The sequence below is a fragment of the Geotrypetes seraphini genome, chromosome 18 (genome assembly GCF_902459505.1).
Source record: "Geotrypetes seraphini chromosome 18, aGeoSer1.1, whole genome shotgun sequence".
Classification (NCBI taxonomy): domain Eukaryota; kingdom Metazoa; phylum Chordata; class Amphibia; order Gymnophiona; family Dermophiidae; genus Geotrypetes; species Geotrypetes seraphini.
This window is the reverse complement of record NC_047101.1, coordinates 8,103,717-8,126,187: the sequence shown is the minus strand read 5'-3', so window position 1 is coordinate 8,126,187 and position 22,471 is coordinate 8,103,717. Positions and strand designations below refer to the sequence as shown.

Sequence of the window (22,471 nt, the reverse complement as noted above, 5' to 3'; positions counted from 1 at the left end):
TCGCTTGCACATCCTATACTTCAGTGAATTTACTGGAATATTATAGCCATTAATGATCCCGGATTCATCTCTCTTATCTGCCGTCCTTTACTATGTTAATAATAAAAATAAATAATAACAGTTTATATACCGCAATACCGTTAAGTTCTATGCGGTTTACAATAGATTAAGCGAGGTACAAATTGATTGAATTTAAGAGGGGGGGAAGAAGAGAGTTAATAGGACCGGAAATGCGTTGTTGAGGAGAAAGAGATTAATAGAACAGAGGAATCACTATGGAGGAGAAAGAAGATGAGTGGGTCAGTTGTCTAGATACTTTAGGAACAGTTGAGTTAAGATAAAGCACACTATGGACAGGTTAAAACACATTCTTTGGGGGCGTGTCCGGGTAAATCCGAACATCTGGTAACCCTACCCATGACGTCCATTGGAACGACAACCAGGGAAGCCATTCTAATCCTGCTCCTTTTGACCTCGGGATGGTCACTTAGGAGGAAATTCTATAAGACCGACGTGTAGATATAGGGCACCACTTACACACCGTGAATTGGTAGTTGTCTAGTTCACATTTGAGCATAAGGTATCGCTTAAGTGCTATACTGAGTACTGTGGGAGGGGGGGGTATATACACAGGCATGTCTTCAAGCAACGAGTATGACCTTATAGACTATTATCAGTTCCGCACATCATTTAGTGCATGGGGGCACCGACATGGCACCTACGCTTAGGCGCCCCCCATGCCGATTGCACCAGTATTTCTGCAACATCATCTTGGCACACAGATGCTGTCATAGTTTCCAAGTTTATTCGTCGCGCGACGTACCGTTTATCAAGAAAAATACCTAAACGGTTTACAATAGTGAAATAAGTTTCAGAGAAAAAAATAATAATAATAAAAGCATATAATATCAATTAAAAGATTAAAAAAATTTGAGAAAGGAGGACATGAGAGGATAGACAGACTGGAACAGAAGGGGGAGGGGAGGGCAAAAAAAAACACAAAAAAACCCACATCAAAGTCAAAAAGAGGGAAGAGAAAAGAAAGGGGAAGGGAGCACGGTAGGGAGGGGTTCGCTTCTGGAGAAGAGCTTATCGTATAGGGCTTGCATGGAGAGCTCGTTTTACTTATAGGACTGAATTTTAAAGATCGTAGGCATCCTTAAAGAGGAACGCTTTTAATTTGGATTTAAATTCGTCCAGTAAGGGCTCTGTCTTAATGTCTATTGGGAGGGAGTTCCATAACGAGGGGGCTGTAACCGAAAAACTGGTTTTACGTGCTGTGTCGTAAAAAAAAAATCTCTCTTATGGATGGAATGACTAGCAAACATTGATTGTTACATCGTAGCGTCCGGGAGGGGGTGTAGGGGATTAGATATTTGTTGATGAAAGCAGGGGTATTGTAAGTAAGTAGAACTACTTTATAGGTTATACAACTGGTGCCCAGAATCAGCATGCATAAATGGAGGTGCCAATTTATAGAATTATCTCAGGTAAAATCACAGATGGCAAGTTTTCCAGAGACAAGGAAGTACTTAGGGCAGTACCTGAACATAACTCTCCATGAAAAAGTGCGAACTAAATGCAGAAGAGAGAGTTTCCGGGATTGCAAAATTGAAATTTTGATAAACAAAGATGGCCGACCAAGCTGAATTATGTCTGGGATGGCCTAACACAACCCATGGACAAAACTCAAAGTACATATGGCCTCAGAACGCTACTTGGACTCAGAAAGGGGAGAGGGGGGAGAGAGAGAAAGATTAGCGGCAGCCTTCAATTTTTCAAATGTTTCCATTTTTAACCCTGTGATGTCATTTAATTCTGATTCATGTCTCATTTGTTTTGTACATTATGCCTGATGTTTGTCTTGGTACACACCAAGATCTGTTGATTCACCGATGAACAAGGTGCTACAGGTAAAGGGCTGAGACGAAGGAACAAGGATGATGATGGAGGTGGTCACAATACCTTGCTGTCTAGCTTCTTCATGGTTACCAAGTCCAGAGATTTCAGGGAGTGTCCAGTTGGACTGATGAAGTAAAGACAGACGTGGATTCTCGAGTCATGGTAGTTAAAAAGAGAGCGTCGAATTTTCAGCTCCTCCTGTAGATAATTTTCAAACTGGGTGTCAATGTAATCCACCACTGGCCTGTAACTGGAAAGAATGAAGGGAGGGATTCAACAGTCTAAGTTAAAATTTCCAGTGCTCTGATAAAAGTAACATTTCTGTCTTAAATGTACTTAGTATTGACTTAGCCTAGAAAACTTACAAGATTCCAATAAGATAACCCTACCAATGGTAAGTATATACAACTCATGTGTTATTAAACGTGAGTGGTATATATTACTATTGGTAGGGTTATCTTATTAAATGTGCTTAGCACATACATAATGATTAGAACACAAGTCATTACAATGATTACGTCATTAGGTACAGCACAGCTTACGAATTATCGCTCCTTCAGCTTTAGGGAAAAAAACACAAACTCTCCTGGAGACATTTCTGAACAGGTTCAAGATTGACTCTAGCTTGTCAATGTTTTAGGATTAAGTAGAAAGGTTTTATGCCAACAATGTTTTAGAGACTGTTGTACACCTCAAAGAAAAGGACAGGATGGATGGTTTATAAAAGGTCCTTAACCCTTTCAGGACCATAAGGATCGTAGGCCAATTTTTGTGGTTTTGACGACATTTTTATGGTAAAAAGGGCTTGCAGATGCCAAAAAAGTGATTTTTTTTGTGAAATATCATTATTTTTATTTTAAAAAAATCACACTTCTGGCTTATGGACAGTGTGGCAAGTGAATCTTCTCATCAATCTGGCAACGACGCTAATGAATGAATGTCGGAACCAGTTTGTTTACATAAAGGCAGTATCCTATGGAATCCGTACATATCAAATTTAGAACTGTAGACTATCCCAATCAAAATTTATAGGATTTTAAAGTTATGGGACAAATAGGTCCCTTGGTCCTGAAAGGGCTAAAGAGGAATGTTTTCAGTTTTCCTTTAAATTTGTCCAGAGAGTTTTCGCTGCGTAGTTCGGTTGCGTCTCCTCTGACAATGCTGGAACAAGAATCGCATCCATCCATCACTGGTTCACAGAATCCACAGGAAGGCCGAGGGGTTGGAAAGCAGAAGATTCTAAACATCACCTTGTCATTTCCGGGTTTTGTTTCTTCAGTCATCTTATTCCTAGGTCTCCTCTCTTTTGTTCTTAATTTAATACGTTGCCACTTTTTTTTTTATGGTCATACCCTGTCCTTTCCTGAAGCTCCATCTGTCTCTGCTACATTTCATCCTGCTCAATGTGCGATAACTATGGGATCTTGACAGCCATCTTTGCACCATGGCCCCCATTTAAGCAGATTCACTTTTCTGGCAGAAGCCAGGCAAACATAACACAATCCTCAGGAATTCAAAATCCGAAAAAGGCTAAAAGAAAGGTTTTATAATCATGTCCTGTAGAATTTTGTAAAATTCAGGACTTTAAGACCATCTGGGCCAGGCGCTTTATAACCGACTGAGCCTCCCTGCAAGCCAAGGGGGCATTCAGTTGCTCACGTTGATCTTGGGACAAGGAGGGAAAAATCCATCGATCTATGATTGAACTGAGAGGTACATAAGAGCATAAGAATTGCCACTGCAGAGTCAGACCACTGGTCCATCATGCCCAGCAGTCGGCTCATGTGGCGGCCCTCTGGTCTAAGACTAGCACCCTAACTGAGACTAGCCCTACCAGCGCACGTTCTTGTTAAGCAGAAGCTTGTCTAACTTTGTCTTGAATCTCTGGAGGGTGTTTTCCCCTATAACAGACTCCGGAAGAGCGTTCCAGCTTTCCACCACTCTCTGGGTAAAGAAGAACTTCCTTACGTTTGTACAGAATCTATGCCCCTTCAACATCAGAGAGTGCCCTCTTGTTCTCCCTACCTTGGAGAGGGTGAACAACCTGTCCTTATCTACTAAGTCTATTCCCTTCAGTACCTTGAATGTTTCGATCATGTCCCCTCTCAATCTCCTCTGTTCGAGGGAGAAGAGGCCCAGTTTCTCTAATCTTTCGCTGTACGGCAGCTCCTCCAGCCCCTTAACCATCTTAGTCGCTCTCTGGACCCTTTCGAGTAGTACCGTGTCCTTCTTCATGTACGGAGACCAGTGCTGGATGCAGTACTCCAGGTGAGGGCATACCATGGACCGGTACAGCAGCATGATAACCTTCTCTGATCTGTTTGTGATCCCCTTCTTTATCATTCCTAGCATTCTGTTCGCCCTTTTCGCCGCCGCCGCACATTGCATGGACGACTTCATCGACTTGTCGATCAGAACTCCCAAGTCTCTTTCCTGGGAGGTCTCTCCAAGTACCGCCCCGGACATCCTGTATTCGTGCATGAGATTTTTGTTACCGACATGCATCACTTTACACTTACCCACGTTGAACCTCATCTGCCACGTCGATGCCCATTCCTCGAGCTTGATTATGTCACGTTGCAGATCTTCGCAATCCCCCTGCGTCTTTACTACTCTGAATAACTTCGTATCATCCACAAATTTAATCACCTCGCTCGTCGTACCTATGTCCAGATCATTTATAAAGTTGTTGAAGAGCACGGGTCCAAGCACCGAGCCCTGCGGCACCCCACTGGTGACGCTCTTCCAGTCCGAGTATTGTCCATTTACCCCCACTCTCTGTTTCCTATGCTCCAGCCAATTTTTAATCCACGTGAGTATTTCACCCTCATTTCCATGGCTTGCAATTTTCCAAAGTAGTCGCTCATGTGGAACATTTCCTGTTTATTTTTGAACTGAATGATGTTATCCTGTACAGTGTTTGACTTTTGATTCAGATATTTTCCAAAAGAGACTAAGGGCATCTTAACGGATTTGATTTTTATCTGGCATTGGAAGTACCAAAAAAAAAAGCACAGGAGGAAATCACTTGCCTATCGTCTTTATTGATCTGGTCTCCAAACCCCACCGTGTCCACAATTGTCAGCTTCAGATGCACATTGCTCTCCTGGAGGTCATAGGTCCGAGGTCGCAAGCGGACTCCATTCTCATAATGGCTGGCTTCTTCAGTCTCAAACGTTGTGTTGAAAAGTGTGTTCATTAACGTGGACTTCCCTATTCCAGTTTCACCTATAAACCAAATCAGAATGCAGTTATGAAGCTGAATTCACAGATGCATCTCAAACCCACCCATTCTCCATCCTAAAGGCCTCAAACAAGCTTTGACTGCAGGCCTGCTGCGTCCACCTAAACCAGGGGTCTCAAAGTCCCTCCTTGAGGGCCGCAATCCAGTCGGGTTTTCAGGATTTCCCCAATGAATAGGCATGAGATCTGTGGGCATGCACTGCTTTCAATGCATAGTCATTGAGGAAATCCTGAAAACCCGACTGGATTGCGGCCCTCAAGGAGGGATTTTGAGACCCCTGGATTAGAGTGTCTATGTCAGGGATGGGCAACTCCGGTCCTCGAGGGCTGGAATCCAGTCGGGTTTTCAGGATTTCCCCAATGACTATGCATGAGATCTGTGTGCATGCACTGCTTTCAATGCATAGTCATTGGGGAAATCCTGAAAACCCGACTGGATTGCGGCCCTCAGGAAGGGACTTTGAGATAACTATTCCCAGAACATATTTCTCTCAGACAAGAAATGGGAACTGCCCAAAAGCCAGTATCCTACTGAAGTTCAAAAAGCAAGCAGCAAAGGTGGGGGAAAAAGGAAGGGAACATGGTCACTATTTATTTTAAAAAAGAGAAAATATTTCTACCCTCTTACATATTTTTATTTATTTGAATTTTTAGCCTATCCTACCAAAGGAGCTCATAACGGGTACTCATGCATTTTCCCCATCTGTCCTGGCAGGCTCACAGTCTATTTCCTGGGGCAGAGGAGGGTTAAGTGACTTTCCCAGGGTCACAGGGAGGAGTGCAGGGTTTGAACCCACAACCTCAGAGTGCTGAGGCTGTAGCTCTGACCACTACCCCACACTCTCCTCTAAGCGGTGAACAATTTTACCTTTTGGGAGTTAAAAATAAAAATGTCCAGGCATCCAGAACTAAGCCAGTAGCAAACACGGATGGTTGTAAACACATAAGACCCGGGAGTAGCCTCAAAGCTAAGTTTATGCCCACTGGTTCAGCCACAGATCATGCAGAAGAAGCATTCACTGACCACAACGGGGCAGGGGATAATTCGCAGCTCTCACTTAACAGCCGTTCCCAGCAACCAGATTTAAAAGGTCCACATGAGTCAGGTTCCACAGGGAACTGTGGCGAGTGGCTGACTCACCAGCAACCTATATACACAATGATATTCCAGTTTTATTCTCTATAGACATCCCCTAGGATTCTATTTACTTTGCTTTAAAAAAAATAAAAATAAATCCTAGCATACTGGGCTGAAAATTTCGACATATTGTCCAAGATCTTTCCTTGAGGAGCGACTCTGAACTTGGAACATAGCATTTTGTATCTGTAGTTGGGATTATTTTTTCCCTACCGTGTTTCCCCGATGATAAGGCAGGGCCATCAAATAAGACAGCCCCCCCTTTTTAGAAAAAAAATGTAAAATAAGGCACCCCCCCCCCCGCAAATAAGCCCTAGAGCATATTTTGGCCTTCCAAAAAAAATAAGACAGTGTCTTACCATCGGGGAAACAGGGTATGTACGTGGACCTTTGTTTACATCTAACCTTTCCCCCCATCACCATTTTGACACCCCTTCCCTCAACCCAGTGTGCAGTGACCACTACAAAAAAGCAAATAATGTTAAGGATTATCCGAAAACCTAAACATCATTATACCTCTGTATAGGTCCCTGGCAACTCATAGAGAATGACACAGGGACAAAATTTGTCCCTATCCCTGCGGATAACCGCGGGAAACTATCTCCATGTCATTCTTTAAGGGGAGAGGGAAGAATCAGAGTAGGAATGGGCCCAGCCACTGACCCTCAAGCCTTGCATTGAAGAATAAGACAGTAAAGAAGGACACGGGATGGTTTCCCCGCGGTTATCCAAAGGGACGGGGACAAATCTGTGGCGAGTGGCGAGTCTTTACTGGGTGCAGTTGTGGTCAGGAAACAAACAAGATGTTGTTTTCTTGTAGTGTAAAGAAAAAACCAAGAACGATTCTCAAAAAACGCCATAGCTGAGTTTTTTTCAAAGAGGAAATCTGGCAACCCTACGGGGGGGGGGGGGGGGGGGGGAAGCTGCCATCATACAACAGCAAACCTAGGCCCTACATCTCTCAGCCAGAGGACTCTCACAGTGATGACAGTAAAAGTCTTGATATCCATATGAAAGGCTTAGGGCCAGATTCTATAAAGGACACCTAAATCATCATTTGCTACCAAAACAGTGTCAGCTGCGTGCCAATCGCGGTTAACACCACCTACCATAAAATGTAGGCATTTGCAACACAGGCACTGAAGACGCCCAAGCTCATCTCCATCCCTAACCACGCCTATTTTGACCTTAGGCGCTTGTCGGGCAGCTTGCTGTCGACACGATTACGACGCCTACTTCAACAAGTTTTTAATTGTTTTCTTTTTAATGGCCTGATCAATTGCCACACCAATTAAAGCCGATTGGGTTAGGTGGCAGTAGGGCGTCCACCATCACCTCACTAACAGAAACATTTACAGAATCAGGCCCTTCAGTGGATTGACTCCAGTTAAAGCAAGTTTGATTGCAAAAAGGAAAGATAAATAAATACATCAAACGCCCAAAAGACTAGACAAAGCACATTCCTCAAAGATTTCAAAAACAGAAAAAAAAAAAAAGTGTTGTGGTAAGAGCGGACAGCGTAGCTGGTTTTAAGAAAGGTTTGGACAAGTTCCTGGAGGAAAAGTCCATAGTCTGTTATTGAGAAAGACATGGGGGAAGACACTGCTTGCCCTGGATCGGTAGCATGGAATGTTGCTACTCTTTGGGTTTCCGGAATCTTTCTATTCTTTAGGATTCTGAATGGAATGTTGTTACTCTTTGGGTTTTGGCTAGGTACTAGGGACCTGGATTGGCCACCGTGAGAACGGGCTACTACTGGGCTTGATGAACCATTGGTCTGACCCAGTAAGGCTAGTCTTATGATCTTAAAAAATAACCTGGACTGCAATACTGATATGTGGTTTAAGGAGGAATATTTTCCCCTATAGTTGTCCTAGACCAGGGGTGTCAAAGTCCCTCCTCGAGGGCCGCAGTCCAGTCGGGTTTTAGGAATTTCCCCAATGAATATGCACGAGATCTATTAGCATACAATGAAAGCACTGCATGCAAATAGATCTCATGCATATTCATTGGGGAAATCCTGAAAACCCGACTGGATTGCAGCCCTCGAGGAGGGACTTCGACTCCCGTGGCCTAGACTAATTAAGGCCCACCTAGTATTCTCATCGCACAGTTTCTCCTTTACATTTTTTTTTTTTTTTTGTTATTGTGGCTTTTTGACATTTTTAAGGATAAGGAATATTTTGCTTAGTCTTTTGGTGTTTATTCTCCAAACAGGTCCAACTATCAGCTCAGGCTGATTCTACTTACCCACACAGAGAATATTGAAGCAGAATCCTTGGTTGACTGACTTATTGACCAACTGATCAGGGAGGCTATCGAAACCCACATGCCCCCCAAGAGAGAGGCTCCGTTTTTCTTCATTCTGCTGGACAATAGAAAAAAAAAAGACCTACATTTAAATATGCTGTTGCCACAAGATGAAAGCAAAAGCCCCTCTGCCTCAGGAACGACACATACCATTTTCCTGCGACTAAAAACAGTTTCCAGCTTCTATTAAGAATGACAGACCCGTACTGGAGTTTCGTGATGTTTGGTTACGCCACATTCCAGACATACTAGTAATTAGAGCAAAGGCACTGGCAGGAGGAGGATATATGCCGAACTGCTCGAAAATGTTGATTTTACAGAGAGAGATGCTTCAACTACCAAGCGCCCCGGCCAGAACTGATTTTATTAAATACAAAAACGCAATTCCGTTTGCTCTGCCCACGAGTGAGAACAGACAGTGAGAGAGAGAGGAATTCTTTTTGCCAAGTGTACAAAAAGTGTCACGCAGCTGTCTCAGGGATGGAGGCCACGGGCACCAAGCCAGCAAGCTCAAAACGCTAGCCCCTCAAGAGCCATGAGCGGGTCCGGGACCCCGCAGACAACCGGGTTTAACATTTTTGAGGTTTGTCTGCATGTGGTGGCTTTAGTTGATTTATAAACTTCTGTATTTTGGTCATTGTGAAGAAAATTTTTTAAAAAAAATCAAGTTAATACAGAGCCCCCGAGAACATGAATCAGACACCCATTGGAACAGCAATGAGAACACAAAGTCCGATTTCAGCTAATAATAATAAACTTTTATTAATTTTAACAGGGGTCGCCACTCGCCATACAGCAAATTACTCAGAACTGGAAGGATTACACTAAATTGAATTACACTTTTTGGTGGAATTCAATTTGTCATATATATAAAATGGAAAAAGTATTGGCATTACAACAAGGTTATATTAAAAAATTTAATAAAATATGGGGACCATTGACAAATTATTCTATTGATCAGATATAATAACACATGTATAGAACATATAGAAGGGGTAGGGAGGGAAAACTATTGTAATATTAATATGATATAAAATTCTGATAAAGGGTTTATTTAATTCACATTGTAAGAACATTTAATAATAATTTCAAGTGTTTTTTCATAATTGAATGTATTACATGTATTTCACTTGATGTAAGAATTTAAAAAAAGAATAAAAAATATTTATTAAAAAAAAAAAAAAAAAAAAAAGACACCCAGATAACTGTGGAATGATTTATGAAGCGATGACGGAAAGAGCAGAATGAATTAAACCAAAATCACAAGCAGCAGAAGTTCCAAAAGCAGGGGAAAAAAAATCCAACCCCCAATAAGTTCATGGAAAGTCGTCTTCCTTTTGTCCTTAATATTGGAACGGGCTTGCTGGATGGACCAGGTAAGGTTTTAAATGCAATCATTTACTATTTTGCCTCAGTTGACCCCCATTAAGTTCAGCAGCCACCAACATCCTCTTTCTCAAACACCACCCGGGAGTGTTGGGTACCAACTTCCTGTTGCTAATCGCAATCTGTCACAAAGATGCATTGGCACAAAATCTTGCACCAGCCAGAACAAAGGACCAGCTGTAATTTGTGGTCTTCTCCCACGGTGATCGGCTTTAATCATATCACCGCAAAATAACTATCCTGTACTCGGTTTCTCTTTCCAGAGAGGCAGCTGCATTAGTCTGGAACAGCAAATTGACAAGAGTGGCTTGTGACACCTGAGAGACCGTGAATTTTGAAAACTGCCACCACCTTCAGGTCCGTAAGGGAGGTTAGCAACTTTCAAATGAAATTATAAGTGCATTTCCTCTGAGAAGCGTTTGGTTGAACGCTGAATCTGATTGGATCCTGCTTGGGATCAGTACTGTAATGGGTTTACAATATGATTTAATTGCTAATGTATTGTTTTGTGTGTTATTTTATAGATATTTTAAAAAACATTCAATACTGTAATTCAATACAAACATTCAATATTGTAATCAGTCTTACAGTACATAAAGGAGTGTTTTTATGAAAACTCATCTTTATTGAAAATTACCAGAACACAAAACAAATGTACCACATACGAGGGGAGTCACTGAAAAGTTTTCGGACCACTCAGGAAGAGAATGATGTGGAGCCATGAAACTTACAAGCTAATCCACATTTTTCATTTCAGTGAGACAAATGCATCTAGCAAATGGGCACAAGTATAGGGAAACCAAGCCATTGTGACATCACCGATGAGGTTGGCTCTTAGGCATTGGTGGAATGAGGCATTATGACATCACAATAGGAGGGGCCACTGAAAAGTTCTCAGGCCAACCAAGAAGAGAATGATGTGGAGCCATGAAACTTACACATTATTCCACACTTTTCTTTTCAATGAGGCAAATGAATCTAGTAAATGGGCACAAGTATAGGGAAACCAAGCCATTGTGACATCACCGATGAGGTTGGCTCTTAGGCATTGGTGGAATGAAGCATTATGACATCATAATAGGAGGGGCCATGAAACATACGAGTTATTCCACACTCTTCTCGATACTTTTCGTTTCATTTCATTGCACTGGAGAGTGTCAAGAAAAGTGTGGATAACTTGCAAGTTTCATGGCTCCACATCACTCTCTCCTTGGTTGGCCCGAGAACTTTTCGGCAGTCTCCAAAAGTGCTTTAACAAAAGGGCCAATTACAGCTGCCTCAGCTCAGGTAAACTTAGACATACTTTTGTCATTCCAGGAAATGCTAAGAGGAGGACTCTCAGACCCATTGAATGAAATGAAATCCTACTACCTACAAAGATCACTGCTGCCAAAAACAAAAGGTCCTCCCTCGCCACTGCGTGTTTTGTAGTATTAAAGCTGCTCATTTGCAGCAGCAATTAAATCATCTAGTCTAGCGTGTAAACATCATTGACGCCAGAAGAAAGACCAAGTGAGTCATCCAATGTTGACATAACTCTCATTTCATTTAATATTCAAGTGTGAAAAGGTACCGTTAGTCCACTCTTCAAGGTAATATGTAGAAACAAAAATAAAGGGAAAAAAATAACAATAATAATTTGTTTAATTTCTACATATTACATTTAATGGGTTTCAAGGGGCAAAAGGATCTCAGGAGACAGGGAGGGAGAGGCAGAATCTGCCTAGTCAAACATTTCTAAGTGACTCACAATTCATATACTCGAACCCCTCCCCTCCAATTAATCAAACCCTACCACCTCTCCTTCCTCCGATCTCTCCTTTCCTCCCCCTCAATCCAACACTTCCTTCCTTCCTACCTATTTACCCCTCCCCCTCGGCACCCTCCCTAACTGATACTGGTTGCATTCTCTTGTCATTCACCACTCTGTATCCTCACTATATATGTAACTATCTTTGCATAGTAAACCGCTTCAACCGCATTATACAATCTCTTGCATTGTATCTTGCTCTATAAGTCTCTCGCACTGTATTTTCACTGTATAAATATCTCCGCTGTATTAACACCTATGCTAAACATGTACATTCCCTTGCATTGCGAACCGCTCTGAACTGTTTGTGGTATTGCGGTATACAAAAATAAAGTTATTATTATTATTGTTATTATTATTAATACAAACATAAATAGATCTTTTTTATAAGATCAAGAACACGACTAGCTAAAACACATACCATTTTTAGCTTTTTCCATAAAGTTAAAATGGAATGTATTTCTATTGGAAGAGAATTCCAAAACCGAGAGCCTGTAACCAAAAGTGCTTGCTTGCATGTCAATGTCCCTACATGCGTATGTGCGCTAAAGAGCAAACACACCACCAATGCAGAGAGGCTAACCCTATGTAGCATCTTAAAAATCAATATAAAATAAGAAAATAAGTATAAGTATTAGGATGTCAGTGAAAACCAGCCAAACGTGAGGAAAAATACAACCTAACTTTAGAGCAGTGAGCACGGAACCAGGAAAGCCAGGGAAGATAGGTTACGGTCTTCCCTTCAGACTGAGCCTTCCAATGCTGGTGGCTGCTAGGTTCTCGGTATCCAAAAGGTGAGAAAGTAGAGGAACCCTAAAAGGAGACCCAAGTGCAGGGCATTCACTGATGAAAAGCAATGTAGGGATGGAAGCAGGATCACGAGTGTAATATAATGAACAGAATCCAGCATTGAGCTATCACAGAACAAGATGACATTAAGCAGTACAGTCCAAGTTCTGGCATGAACCCCAGTGGCTGGTTTTATGCAGGAGTCTAAACAAAAATCATGACCTCTCCTAAGAAACCCAATACAACAGGAAAACTCTTTGTACACTTGTTTGGTGGAAGAAAATATTTCAGAGATCCATGGGATAATACTGTATCCTTCATAGGAACAAGCGTTAACACCTGTATTATGGGCCAATCTCAATCATAGGTCTGAGAATCCTCCAGGTAATTTTTTTCAAAAACTTTCATAACACATTGAATCAATGCTCTTAAGATTAATAATTATACACCCTTTTTTCCATAATACATTGAAACAACCCTGGTAAGATCAACGATTATGCGCCCTTGAACGTTAAACATTGAATTGTCCTTATGTAGGACAAAGTGTTAGCCTGTGGATATCTGTACACTTGTTTGGGGGAGAAAAGACTTTGAAGAGTTGCCTGTTATTGGGTTTGTAAATGTACTAATGTTTTCTTTGGGCTGTTCCCATTTGGTGTATCTCTAAGTGATCTCCTAAGGTACAGCAGTCATGATGTGAAGAGACATGACCAACCTGCCTTATGAGGCACACTGCCACCAACTGGTAGGAGGTCAAATGCTCACCAGAAGCAAAAAAACAAAAACAAAAAAACCTACCCTCAACACCCTGAAGCCTTGCAGTAGAACCTCACTTTTGAGGTGGATTGTCAAGTGTTGAAAAATAGGATACTGGACCTGACAGATGTCAACTGACCTAGGGCTAGATGCACAAAACACAGTCGTTAAGACCCCGTCACTGTTGGCCGATTCTGGAACAGCAATTGATGTTCCTAAGTTTCCATGTAAATGATTTGCACGGAGGTCTGCCATAATCCCATGGGACCAGTCGCTCTGGCTCTGAGAGAGACTGTGACACAAGCGCAGAGCTGGTTTGGGAAAGTCCGAACAGCTGAGTGGCAGGGGAAGCCCCAAAGCAACCTCCTGGCACTCAGTTTTTAATGGCACAGATGTTGTGCATGTGTTACACATGGACAATATCTGCCCCATTTAAAAAAAAAATAAAAAAATGCTGTGCCACATCCCCTCCCCCGATGACCCACCCCGTAAACAAAATAGAGGCAGGAGGAATGCCCACCCCACTCCCTCCTGCCACCAAATGCCCCCGAACACTCCCCCCCACTCCGCACACACCACCCCAAACCTCCCCCGTACCTGGAAATTAGTTGACAGTAGGAGTGATGCTCAGTCCCTCCTGCTCCTCAGGCCCACCACTGCAAAATGGCAGGTCTTTCCCTTCCTGGTGCATGCTGGGATGTACAGGGAGTGCCCTAAGGCCCTGATTGGCTCCGATGCCCAAGACCCTTCTCCTTTACAGCAATTTGCTAAGCCACAACGTTTCTGTATGGGAACTATGAATACGTGAAGTTTGCAAGGGAAAATGTTTGCCCGAATGTCCTACCTCATACGCCTTTAATAGTTTTGATGTTATAAGAGCACCATCTACTGGATGTCAATTGTAACCCCTGAGGCAGGCTTTTAAAGCTGAAACACGGACCGTGTTGGGTCTGGTTTTGATATTTTCATTTCCCTTACAGAATATAAACTGTTTTAATTTGTTGAAATACATTTTTATTGTCTTGGTTACCTCTGGTTGACGTGTACGGTTCCTTCCCCACTTTTTTTTTTTTTTTTTAGCAAATTCTAGTCCATCCCATCCTGCTTATACTTTCAGCAAAATCCAAAAGCTCCAAGCCTCCTCTTCATCAGCCAACTAGACTTTATTTCTGTGTGAAGATACAACAAGTAACTGCAGGATTTTTTTTTGTGTGTGTGTGTGTGTGTGTGTGTGATTCTTTATCCAGTGAGAACATATCAAACTTGTTTATTCACTGGCTGGCCAAATCCCTGGCGAGCTCCCTATTCAGCACATGAACTTTCATTTTGTTTTTACAAAGCTGCTGTATCGCCTCCGACTCGCAGGGCAGGACAGATTCCATAACCCCAGAGGTTCAGGGACGTAAGGCTGTTCCCATGATCTCATCATCCAAAAAGCTTGTGGCTAGAAGATAAATGATCAGACATCCACTCAAGACTCCCGAAAACCTCGCTCTGCAGACCAGCCCAAAATGGTCAAAGCAGTTTATGTGCTCTCAGCTAAGTCCCACTGCCAGCTCGCATTCCCGTTTGATGGCTCCAGAGCGCTGACTAGGTTTCATGGGGCAAAAGGATCTCGAGAGACAGGGAGGGAGAGCCAGGATTCAACAGACGTCAATAACACATTACCCTCCCAAAGTGCTGGATAGTAACAAAGTAAATGTAATTAATTACTGTAATCTAATATAATAAAGCCCTAAGCGCGCATGCGTACTCCCACCTGCGTGCTCTCGTTTTCCGTGCGCTGTAGGGACCCGCAGGTAGGAGTGCGCATGTGCGCGGCAGCATGGAGCCTGTCGGCCGCGGCAGCTCTTGCCGTCTGAAGGATGTGAACTGGCCAGGGCGACGTCAGCGGGGGCCGGAACAGACTTTAATTCCTGCCTCCCAGGCTTCTCCTCCTGCTCCAACTGGGCCCGCGTCAAAAAACCAAAAACCCCCACAGCTCGCTTCGGGTCCGGCAAGGGCTACGGGTCCTGAAACCTTCCGATTCAAGCAGCGTCTGCAGCACTCTACACACACTGCTTCGGGGGTGGGGGAGTGATAAATGTGATGTACTGCCTTTTTGCGGTTGCTCACGATCTATGTTTTGTGCCTGGGGCAATAAGAGGGTTAAGTGACTTGCCCAGAGTCGCAAGGAGCTGCCACGGGCTTCAAACGCAATTGCCCAGGTTCTCTGCTAGCCGTTAAGAGCCCAGATTCTCCGACTGGCGCCGTTCACACGTCAATCACACGATGGCGACGGGTAGAGAATCGCGCCTCTGGCAAAAAGTAGGCACCAAGTCACACCAACGCATGGGTAGATGCCCTCCCGACAAGTGAGCAGGTCAAGGGGGCGGGGCTGGGGAGGTGCCTGGGGGCGTGGCCATGGGCCCGGATTTTAGTTCTGGAAAATCTGGTAAACCCTAAGACAGGGGAGCATCCTGATTTACGCAGGAAGGTTTGGCGAGACAAGAGACTCCCATGACATTCAGCAGAAGAATGATGCCCAACTCAGAAAACCCAAAAAGAAAGACAGGAAGAGCCTTCACTTTTCTAAAAAAAAAAAAAAAAAAAAGCATCAGGCAAGACTGCTTCCATCATCGGCAGTGAAAGTTGCCAAATATAAAACATACAATTGCTTTGCTGTATCTTACAGAAATAAAACCCTGCCGGGCCCAGCTCCAGAGAAAAATATTCAGCGCTAATTTATGCAGCCCTGAGGAAGTGTTTGTGTCCAGGGAGGTATCACTGGGTAAACCAGACACCTATTAAAAGAGTTCTGGATTCCCCAGAGATTTGTCGTTCGTTATCTAATTCTGCCCTTCCCACGTTCTACAAATGGAAAAACCACACAGTATTCCGTTAGTCCCTGCATTTCCAGCCCACTAACCCAGTGGCCCAACGGCCTTAAAGGTATCGCAATCTGTCAGATGCTTAAGCCTCCTGGCAACATGGGATGCCCCTGGACTAACAGCTACCAAAAGACAGCCTGAAGACGTTAAAACAGAAGGCCAAGCTTTGAGGCTTTTGGTGCTAAACTCGATTCAGACCACAATGAACAGAACAGCAAAGGAGATTGGCCAAAGCGTTGCTAGGCAAGGGCACCTCTGTGCAGTGAGCTTTAAACAGCTGGTTCCTACCGTGGCAGACAGAAAAAAAGGCAAATTGGAGGAGCCCTGCGCCCCAATTAGAATCTGTGCCTTTAACGTATACTCAGAAAATACACAAGTTAAATACCAGCTTCTATTAAAATTTCTTAAATACAAAATTATCTTGAATGCAAAAATTCCTTAACTTCAAAAAAATGTATTAAATAGTCTATGAAGTAAATTTATAAATAAATATAGATATAGATATAAGATAATGAAAAGTGCTCAGTGTCTTATCTCTTGGCATGCGAGCCACATGAAGATCATAATATTACATAATTTACTCCCTTCCTTTTGTTGTAATCCTGAAATATAGAATTTGATACAGAATGTAACCCTTTAAATATATATTTCCTAGTGTTTCATGATTGTAAGTTTTTGTAATTATGTAATATTATTTGTCTATGTAATAATTATCCCAAGTTTTTATTTATTCATTTATGTTTGTATATCGCCTAGAATGTAGAATAGGCGATTAATCAAATTGCATAATAAACTTGATAAACTTGATAGAGGGACCATCATATCACTTTTCAGTCCCTAGTGCAAAATATTTTCCAACCTAATATTAGTAATATCTAATAACTCTAAATAATATAAGATAATAAATATATTGCACTTATCTTATAAGATGGTTTGATGCTGTGGCTCTGCAGATTATATTTCCAAATCACTGGAACTGGTGATGTGTGTGAATAACCAAATGGTGCAAAAAGTGGTACAATATAGTGCAAACACGCGATCTGAGAGGGGTGTAGACAACGCCCCACACAGAATGTAAAAAATACTTGACTCCTCCCAGTCCTGAGTTTCGCCAAAAAGGCTTCTTCAGGAGGAGTAATTGCTGATTACTATCATTCGATGTCCCATCATTTTTCAAATAACATATGAAAATAATTTTTACACAACATGCTATAATATGATATACAATATGTAATGGATGATTGGAAAATACTTGAAGGGTGGGGGGAGGGAAAGGGGATAAAAATATGTTCAGAATATTATGTATTAGATATAAAAGTGATATTGTGTATTCATTAATTGTATTTCAATATTTTGTACACTTCATGTAAAATTTGAAAATGAATAAAAATTATTTAATAAAAAAAAAACAAAAAAAATAAAAAAAAAAAACAACAAAAAAACATATGATGAAAAAGTGTAACCTTAAAGCTGTTACAGGTCATTTGCTCACAAACGCTGACATCTAGCTTCTACCGGCCATTAAACATCGCTACCAGTAATTTGATTATTTTATACTCCTATCGCTTTATAGTTTTACGTATACTCACCCATAAAAGTGATGCAGCCAATTATGGGCAACTGGCACAGCTGCCAACGCTCCTGAGTTACAGAATCGCCCTTTTATGCCCCATGGTATCCCTCCTGTGCCCTATTAAACAGTTTGTACTCTTCTCCGAGGGCACTTCTAGAGTTCCTGGGCAGTTACTGGTTTCCGTCTGGGATGAAGGAGAAATATTCTCCACTGGTGCTTTGAGGCAGAAGAGAATGGGCCTTAGATCCAGTTAATGTCACCCAAGTCCTACGTAGAGTCACCAGACAGTAAAGGACTTTCACTATAGAACTATATACCCATCAGCTAAAATTAAAACAATCATTGTAATGCCTTTTTCAAAGAATCTATACGATTTCCAGAACAAATTACAAGGGGGTGCTGAAAATTTCTCGGCCCAACCAAAGCCCCCCTAAATTCTGAGCATTAATTGGCCACTGTAGCTGAAAAGAGTGTCATTTTATTTTGCAAAGGGCTAACTTGCAGAATGGTATTGCTATGTTTTGACACCGTTTCAGATCGTCGACAGAACAATATCAACAAAAAGTGTGGAATTTTCAACTGTGGCATTCCGAGCCATCATGAAATTCCTATTCCTGCAGAACAAAAAAATCCAAAGAAAATCCATGAATGTACGATGCAAACATTGAGTGACAAATGCCCATCATGCTCCACAGCGAAAAATTGGTGTGCAAACTGTCAGTGTGGCGATTTAGAGGCCGAAGATGCGGCAAGGTCTAGAAGGCTTCAATGCCTGAAATCGTAGACCATGTCCACGACCTGATTTTCACAGATCGGCAAATACTGGCTGAAAACAATTGCTGAGACACTCCAGATATTCTGGGAACGTGTTGGTTGTATAATCCACAAGCAGAAGCTGCCAGCCAAGTAGGTGCCCAAATGTTTGAATGCTGATGAGAAAAAAGTCAAGTGGTCACTTCCAAGTTGATTTTGCAGCATTTTTCAGTAAGCTGACGCCAAATTTTTGGAACAACTAGTTACCGTTGATGAAACATGGTTACACCACTACGATCCTGAGACAAAACAACAGTCCTTGCAATGGTGGCATTCAGTTTCCCCAAGGCCAAGGACATTCAAGACCCAAATGTCAGCAGGAAAGGTCATGGCCACAGCGTTTTGGGATTAGGAAGATGTTGTAATGGCCATCATCCAAAGGGCCAAACAGTTAATGCAGAATACTACTGTAAACTTGCCGAGCTGATGAAAGGAGGCATTGAAAGAAAAAAAGGAGAGGGAAGCTGCGGGAAGGAGTTCCCTTTTTGCAAGATAAAACGCCTGCTCACAAGACTGGCAAAATGATGGATGTTTTGATGCAGTTGGGATTTCAGAGCTAGAGTATCCACCCTGCTCACCAGATCTTCCTCCATCTAACTAGTTTCCGTTTCCAAACCTTAAAAACAGTTTGAAAGGGTGACAATTTTTGAACGATCTGGAGGCGACTGCAGCAGTGGAGCAGTATTTCAGTGGCCAGAGTATTTTCTGGAAGGGTTACAGAAACTTCATACACGATGTGCCAAGGGTGTTGAACTTAGGGGTGAACATGTGGAATAACCTGTAAGCTTCATGGCTCCACATCATTACCCTCCTTGGGTGGGCTGAGAACGTTTCAGCAGCCCCTCGTATTGTGATGTCATAATGCCTCATTCCATCAATGCCTAAGAGCTAACCTCGTCGGTGATGCCACAATGGCTTGGCTTCCCCATACTTGGAATAACTTGTAAGTTTCAGGGCCCCTCGTATTATTCTACACTCACTGGGCCTCAGCCCTCAAAAACTCCCTCCTTTCCCATTCCAAAACTAAAATGTAACATGGCCACCTAACATAAGCCCTGAATACTGATCAGCCCATGACCCTGAAGAAACAGCGAACAGACATCTGTTCCAAACAGTTCAGCTGCAGACATGTTTCACGTTCAGCAGCGCTTAACACACCAGACTTGTGGCAGTTTAAATACTCATTTGTAATCTGTAAAAGAAAATTACTGTAATTAGGCCCGGACAGACAAATACGATCCCTCATCTGAAAGAATGTGTTTAGTACATAGCTCGCAAAACAGTCCAAACCATGCACCACGCAATGTATACATAAGACAAGAGTTTTTAGGAATTAACATGCATAGTAACTGAAAGTCTTAATTGTTCTGTGCAAGTCTATTTATTAGAGAATGCACCAGTACAGTACTCTCCCGAAATTCGCGGGGGTTGCGTTGCAGGAGCCAGTTGCTGAATGAGATACCAGGTAAACAGCAAAACAGATCTCGGTTGTGCCAACCTACCCCCCCCCCCCCCCCCGAGTTCTGCAATAGCGAGTTCTAAGTTTTCTCCGCTAGAGCGTGCCGCGTCTAATGATATAATAATAATTTATTCTTGTATACCGCCACACCCCAAAAAGTTCTAGGCGGTTCACATCCATTAATTAAGATCCGTGCTGACACACGGATTTACAATATTTTGAACAGAGTTACAGCAGTAAAGAAAGGGAGCGATTTACAGAGTTTTATCAAAAGTACAGGCAGCAACGAAGGGCGGGAAGGAAGGTAGAGGAAAGATAGGAGAGAGATCAAGTAAGGGGAGGGGGGAGCAAAGGGGGTCGGGGGAGAGTGGGGACGGGGGTAGGTGCAGGTGGAAAGGGGTTAAAGGGCCTATTCTCGGAAAAGGTGCGTTTTGAGTAATTTTCTGAAGCTGAGGTAGGTGGGGGCCTCGAGTACCATTTGTGCTAGCCAGGGGTCTAGACTAACTTCTGTCTGCCTGGGGATAACGTCAGCTCTGGTGGACAGTTGTGCCAGCCTAGGCAAAGCAAAAAAATAAAAGGCCGGGGGTGGGGGGTAGTGATCATAGCTGCCAACAAAGCCAGCATCACAGAAATGTGATTTGTATTATCACACTCTACATGGCCAGGGAGAGAAAATATCACTCTGGAGGGGTTGGGTTTTTTTTCTCTTTTCAGCTCTTCAAAAGAATAGCCACAGTTAAACTGCTGTGCACAGCGGTCTGGCATTACCCTGAGGAGAACCACCGCGGCATCTCTGAAAAATTCACAGCCAGGGCCAGCCAAAGCAACATATGGAACAGAAGCGATAGAGCTTAACACAAGAGGTGGCAGTAATTCATTTCGGGAAACAAAGCCTTCCACATTTTCCTACTGCAACACATCCTACCTGATAAGTCAGTCAAATACACAAGCAGAAATAAAACCAAATACCCTACGAGACGGAGTCTAAAGGCTTACAGCACCCGGGTTGAATTCTAAAGCAATGTTATGTCATTCTTGTGCAAATCTTAAGTCTTCTCAAAATCTTGTTTCTCCGGTGTAATCAGCCCACACACATTCTCCCTTTTATTTGTAGAAAGCGACATGGTGAGAGCTCGATACAGAGGTTCCTCCCATTCTTTCCAGCAGCAAAAAAACCCATAACCTTTCATACCGGGACGCGTCATTTCAAGCCATCGTTAAGACGTGCGCAGACCAAAAATATTTCTTTTTGTTTTAATTTGGGGTTTGTAATTTTTTTTTCTCCCTCATTTGGGGGGCACTGCCATTATATATTGCACAATATTGATGACAGGAAAAACTGAAATGGGAGGAGGGGGTCCTGTCATTTTTGGGTTCAAAACAACAAGAGAAACATGATTCTTCCCTCTCTCCTTAAATGACAACAAGAGGATTCATGTGTAATATTGAAAATTAATATAAATAAATAATAATAATTAAAAAAAAAAAAAAAAAAAAGAATGACATACGGATGGTTTCCCACGGGGACAGGAACAGTGTCAAATTTTGTCACCGTGTCATTCTCTAGTATAAAGTACTCTAAGGCAGTGTTCTACTTTTTGACACTTGTGGACCGACAGAAATAAAATAATTTTTTTGTGAACCGGCACCATTCCGCGGACCAGCAGTTGAAGAACACTGGGCTAAGTCGTGCCCATCTCCACCCAATCTCTGCCCCAGACCCCGCCTCCTTAACAGTACTAATTATAACACAATTTTTCCATTCATTTTTCATATATACACACACACAATATAATTGTATTAACAACACACAATGGTTAACCACAAAATTAAAATACACAAAACACACTATGCTTTTCAACATTCATTCCTACCAGAAAACAAATAACCCCATGCAAATGCAGGACCAAAAACTAAAAGTACCAATATTTACAAACAAACCCTAAGATGCAAGACTCTGCAAGCAGTAGAACCCCAGAGGAAAACAAACAAATGCATTTCTCCCTAACAGACAGCAGATACAAATCAATCACTAAAAAAAAAATAAAAGCATTCCTCCTACTATTGTTGTCTCTCTCCCTCCATGCTGTGCCTTGCCTTCTGGCCTGCCCTCCCCCCCCCCCCCCCCCCCCGGTGTTATCTTCGGGCCGGTCCACAGTGTGATCAACGCGGTGTCCTCTGTCTGGCTCCCTGAGTGCTGCATTGCACAAAGCTGTGGGCAGCAGCTCCTCGCGCGCATCACGCTCCTCATCTGGAAGCCTTCCCTCTGACGTTGCGACGTCAGAGAGAAGGCTTCCAGTTCAGGCACAGGATGTGCGTAGGAGCCTTTTCCCACGGCTTTGTGCACTGCAGCACTCAGGGAGCTGGCCCGAAGACACCGCGGTGATCGCACTGTGGACCGGCGACTGAAGAACACTGTCTT

The 22,471-nt window shown here is 42.7% G+C and overlaps 1 protein-coding gene across 7 annotated transcripts in view; it reads right to left on the bottom strand.

Moving 5' to 3' along the window:
* The window catches only part of SEPTIN8 (septin 8), a 78,356-nt gene that overhangs the window by 41,705 nt on the left and 14,180 nt on the right, over positions 1 to 22,471 (bottom strand). For 5 of the 7 annotated variants that reach the window (XM_033927349.1, XM_033927348.1, XM_033927346.1 and 2 more), the window contains exons 2-4: positions 8,534 to 8,651; positions 4,935 to 5,130; positions 1,966 to 2,152 (exon numbers count right to left, since the gene is read on the bottom strand). In XM_033927349.1, coding sequence (XP_033783240.1) covers positions 1,966 to 2,152; positions 4,935 to 5,130; positions 8,534 to 8,651 — 501 coding nt within the window. The remainder of the gene's footprint in view (positions 1 to 1,965; positions 2,153 to 4,934; positions 5,131 to 8,533; positions 8,652 to 22,471) is intronic. The other 2 variants (XM_033927350.1, XM_033927347.1) reach the window with 1 other exon arrangement.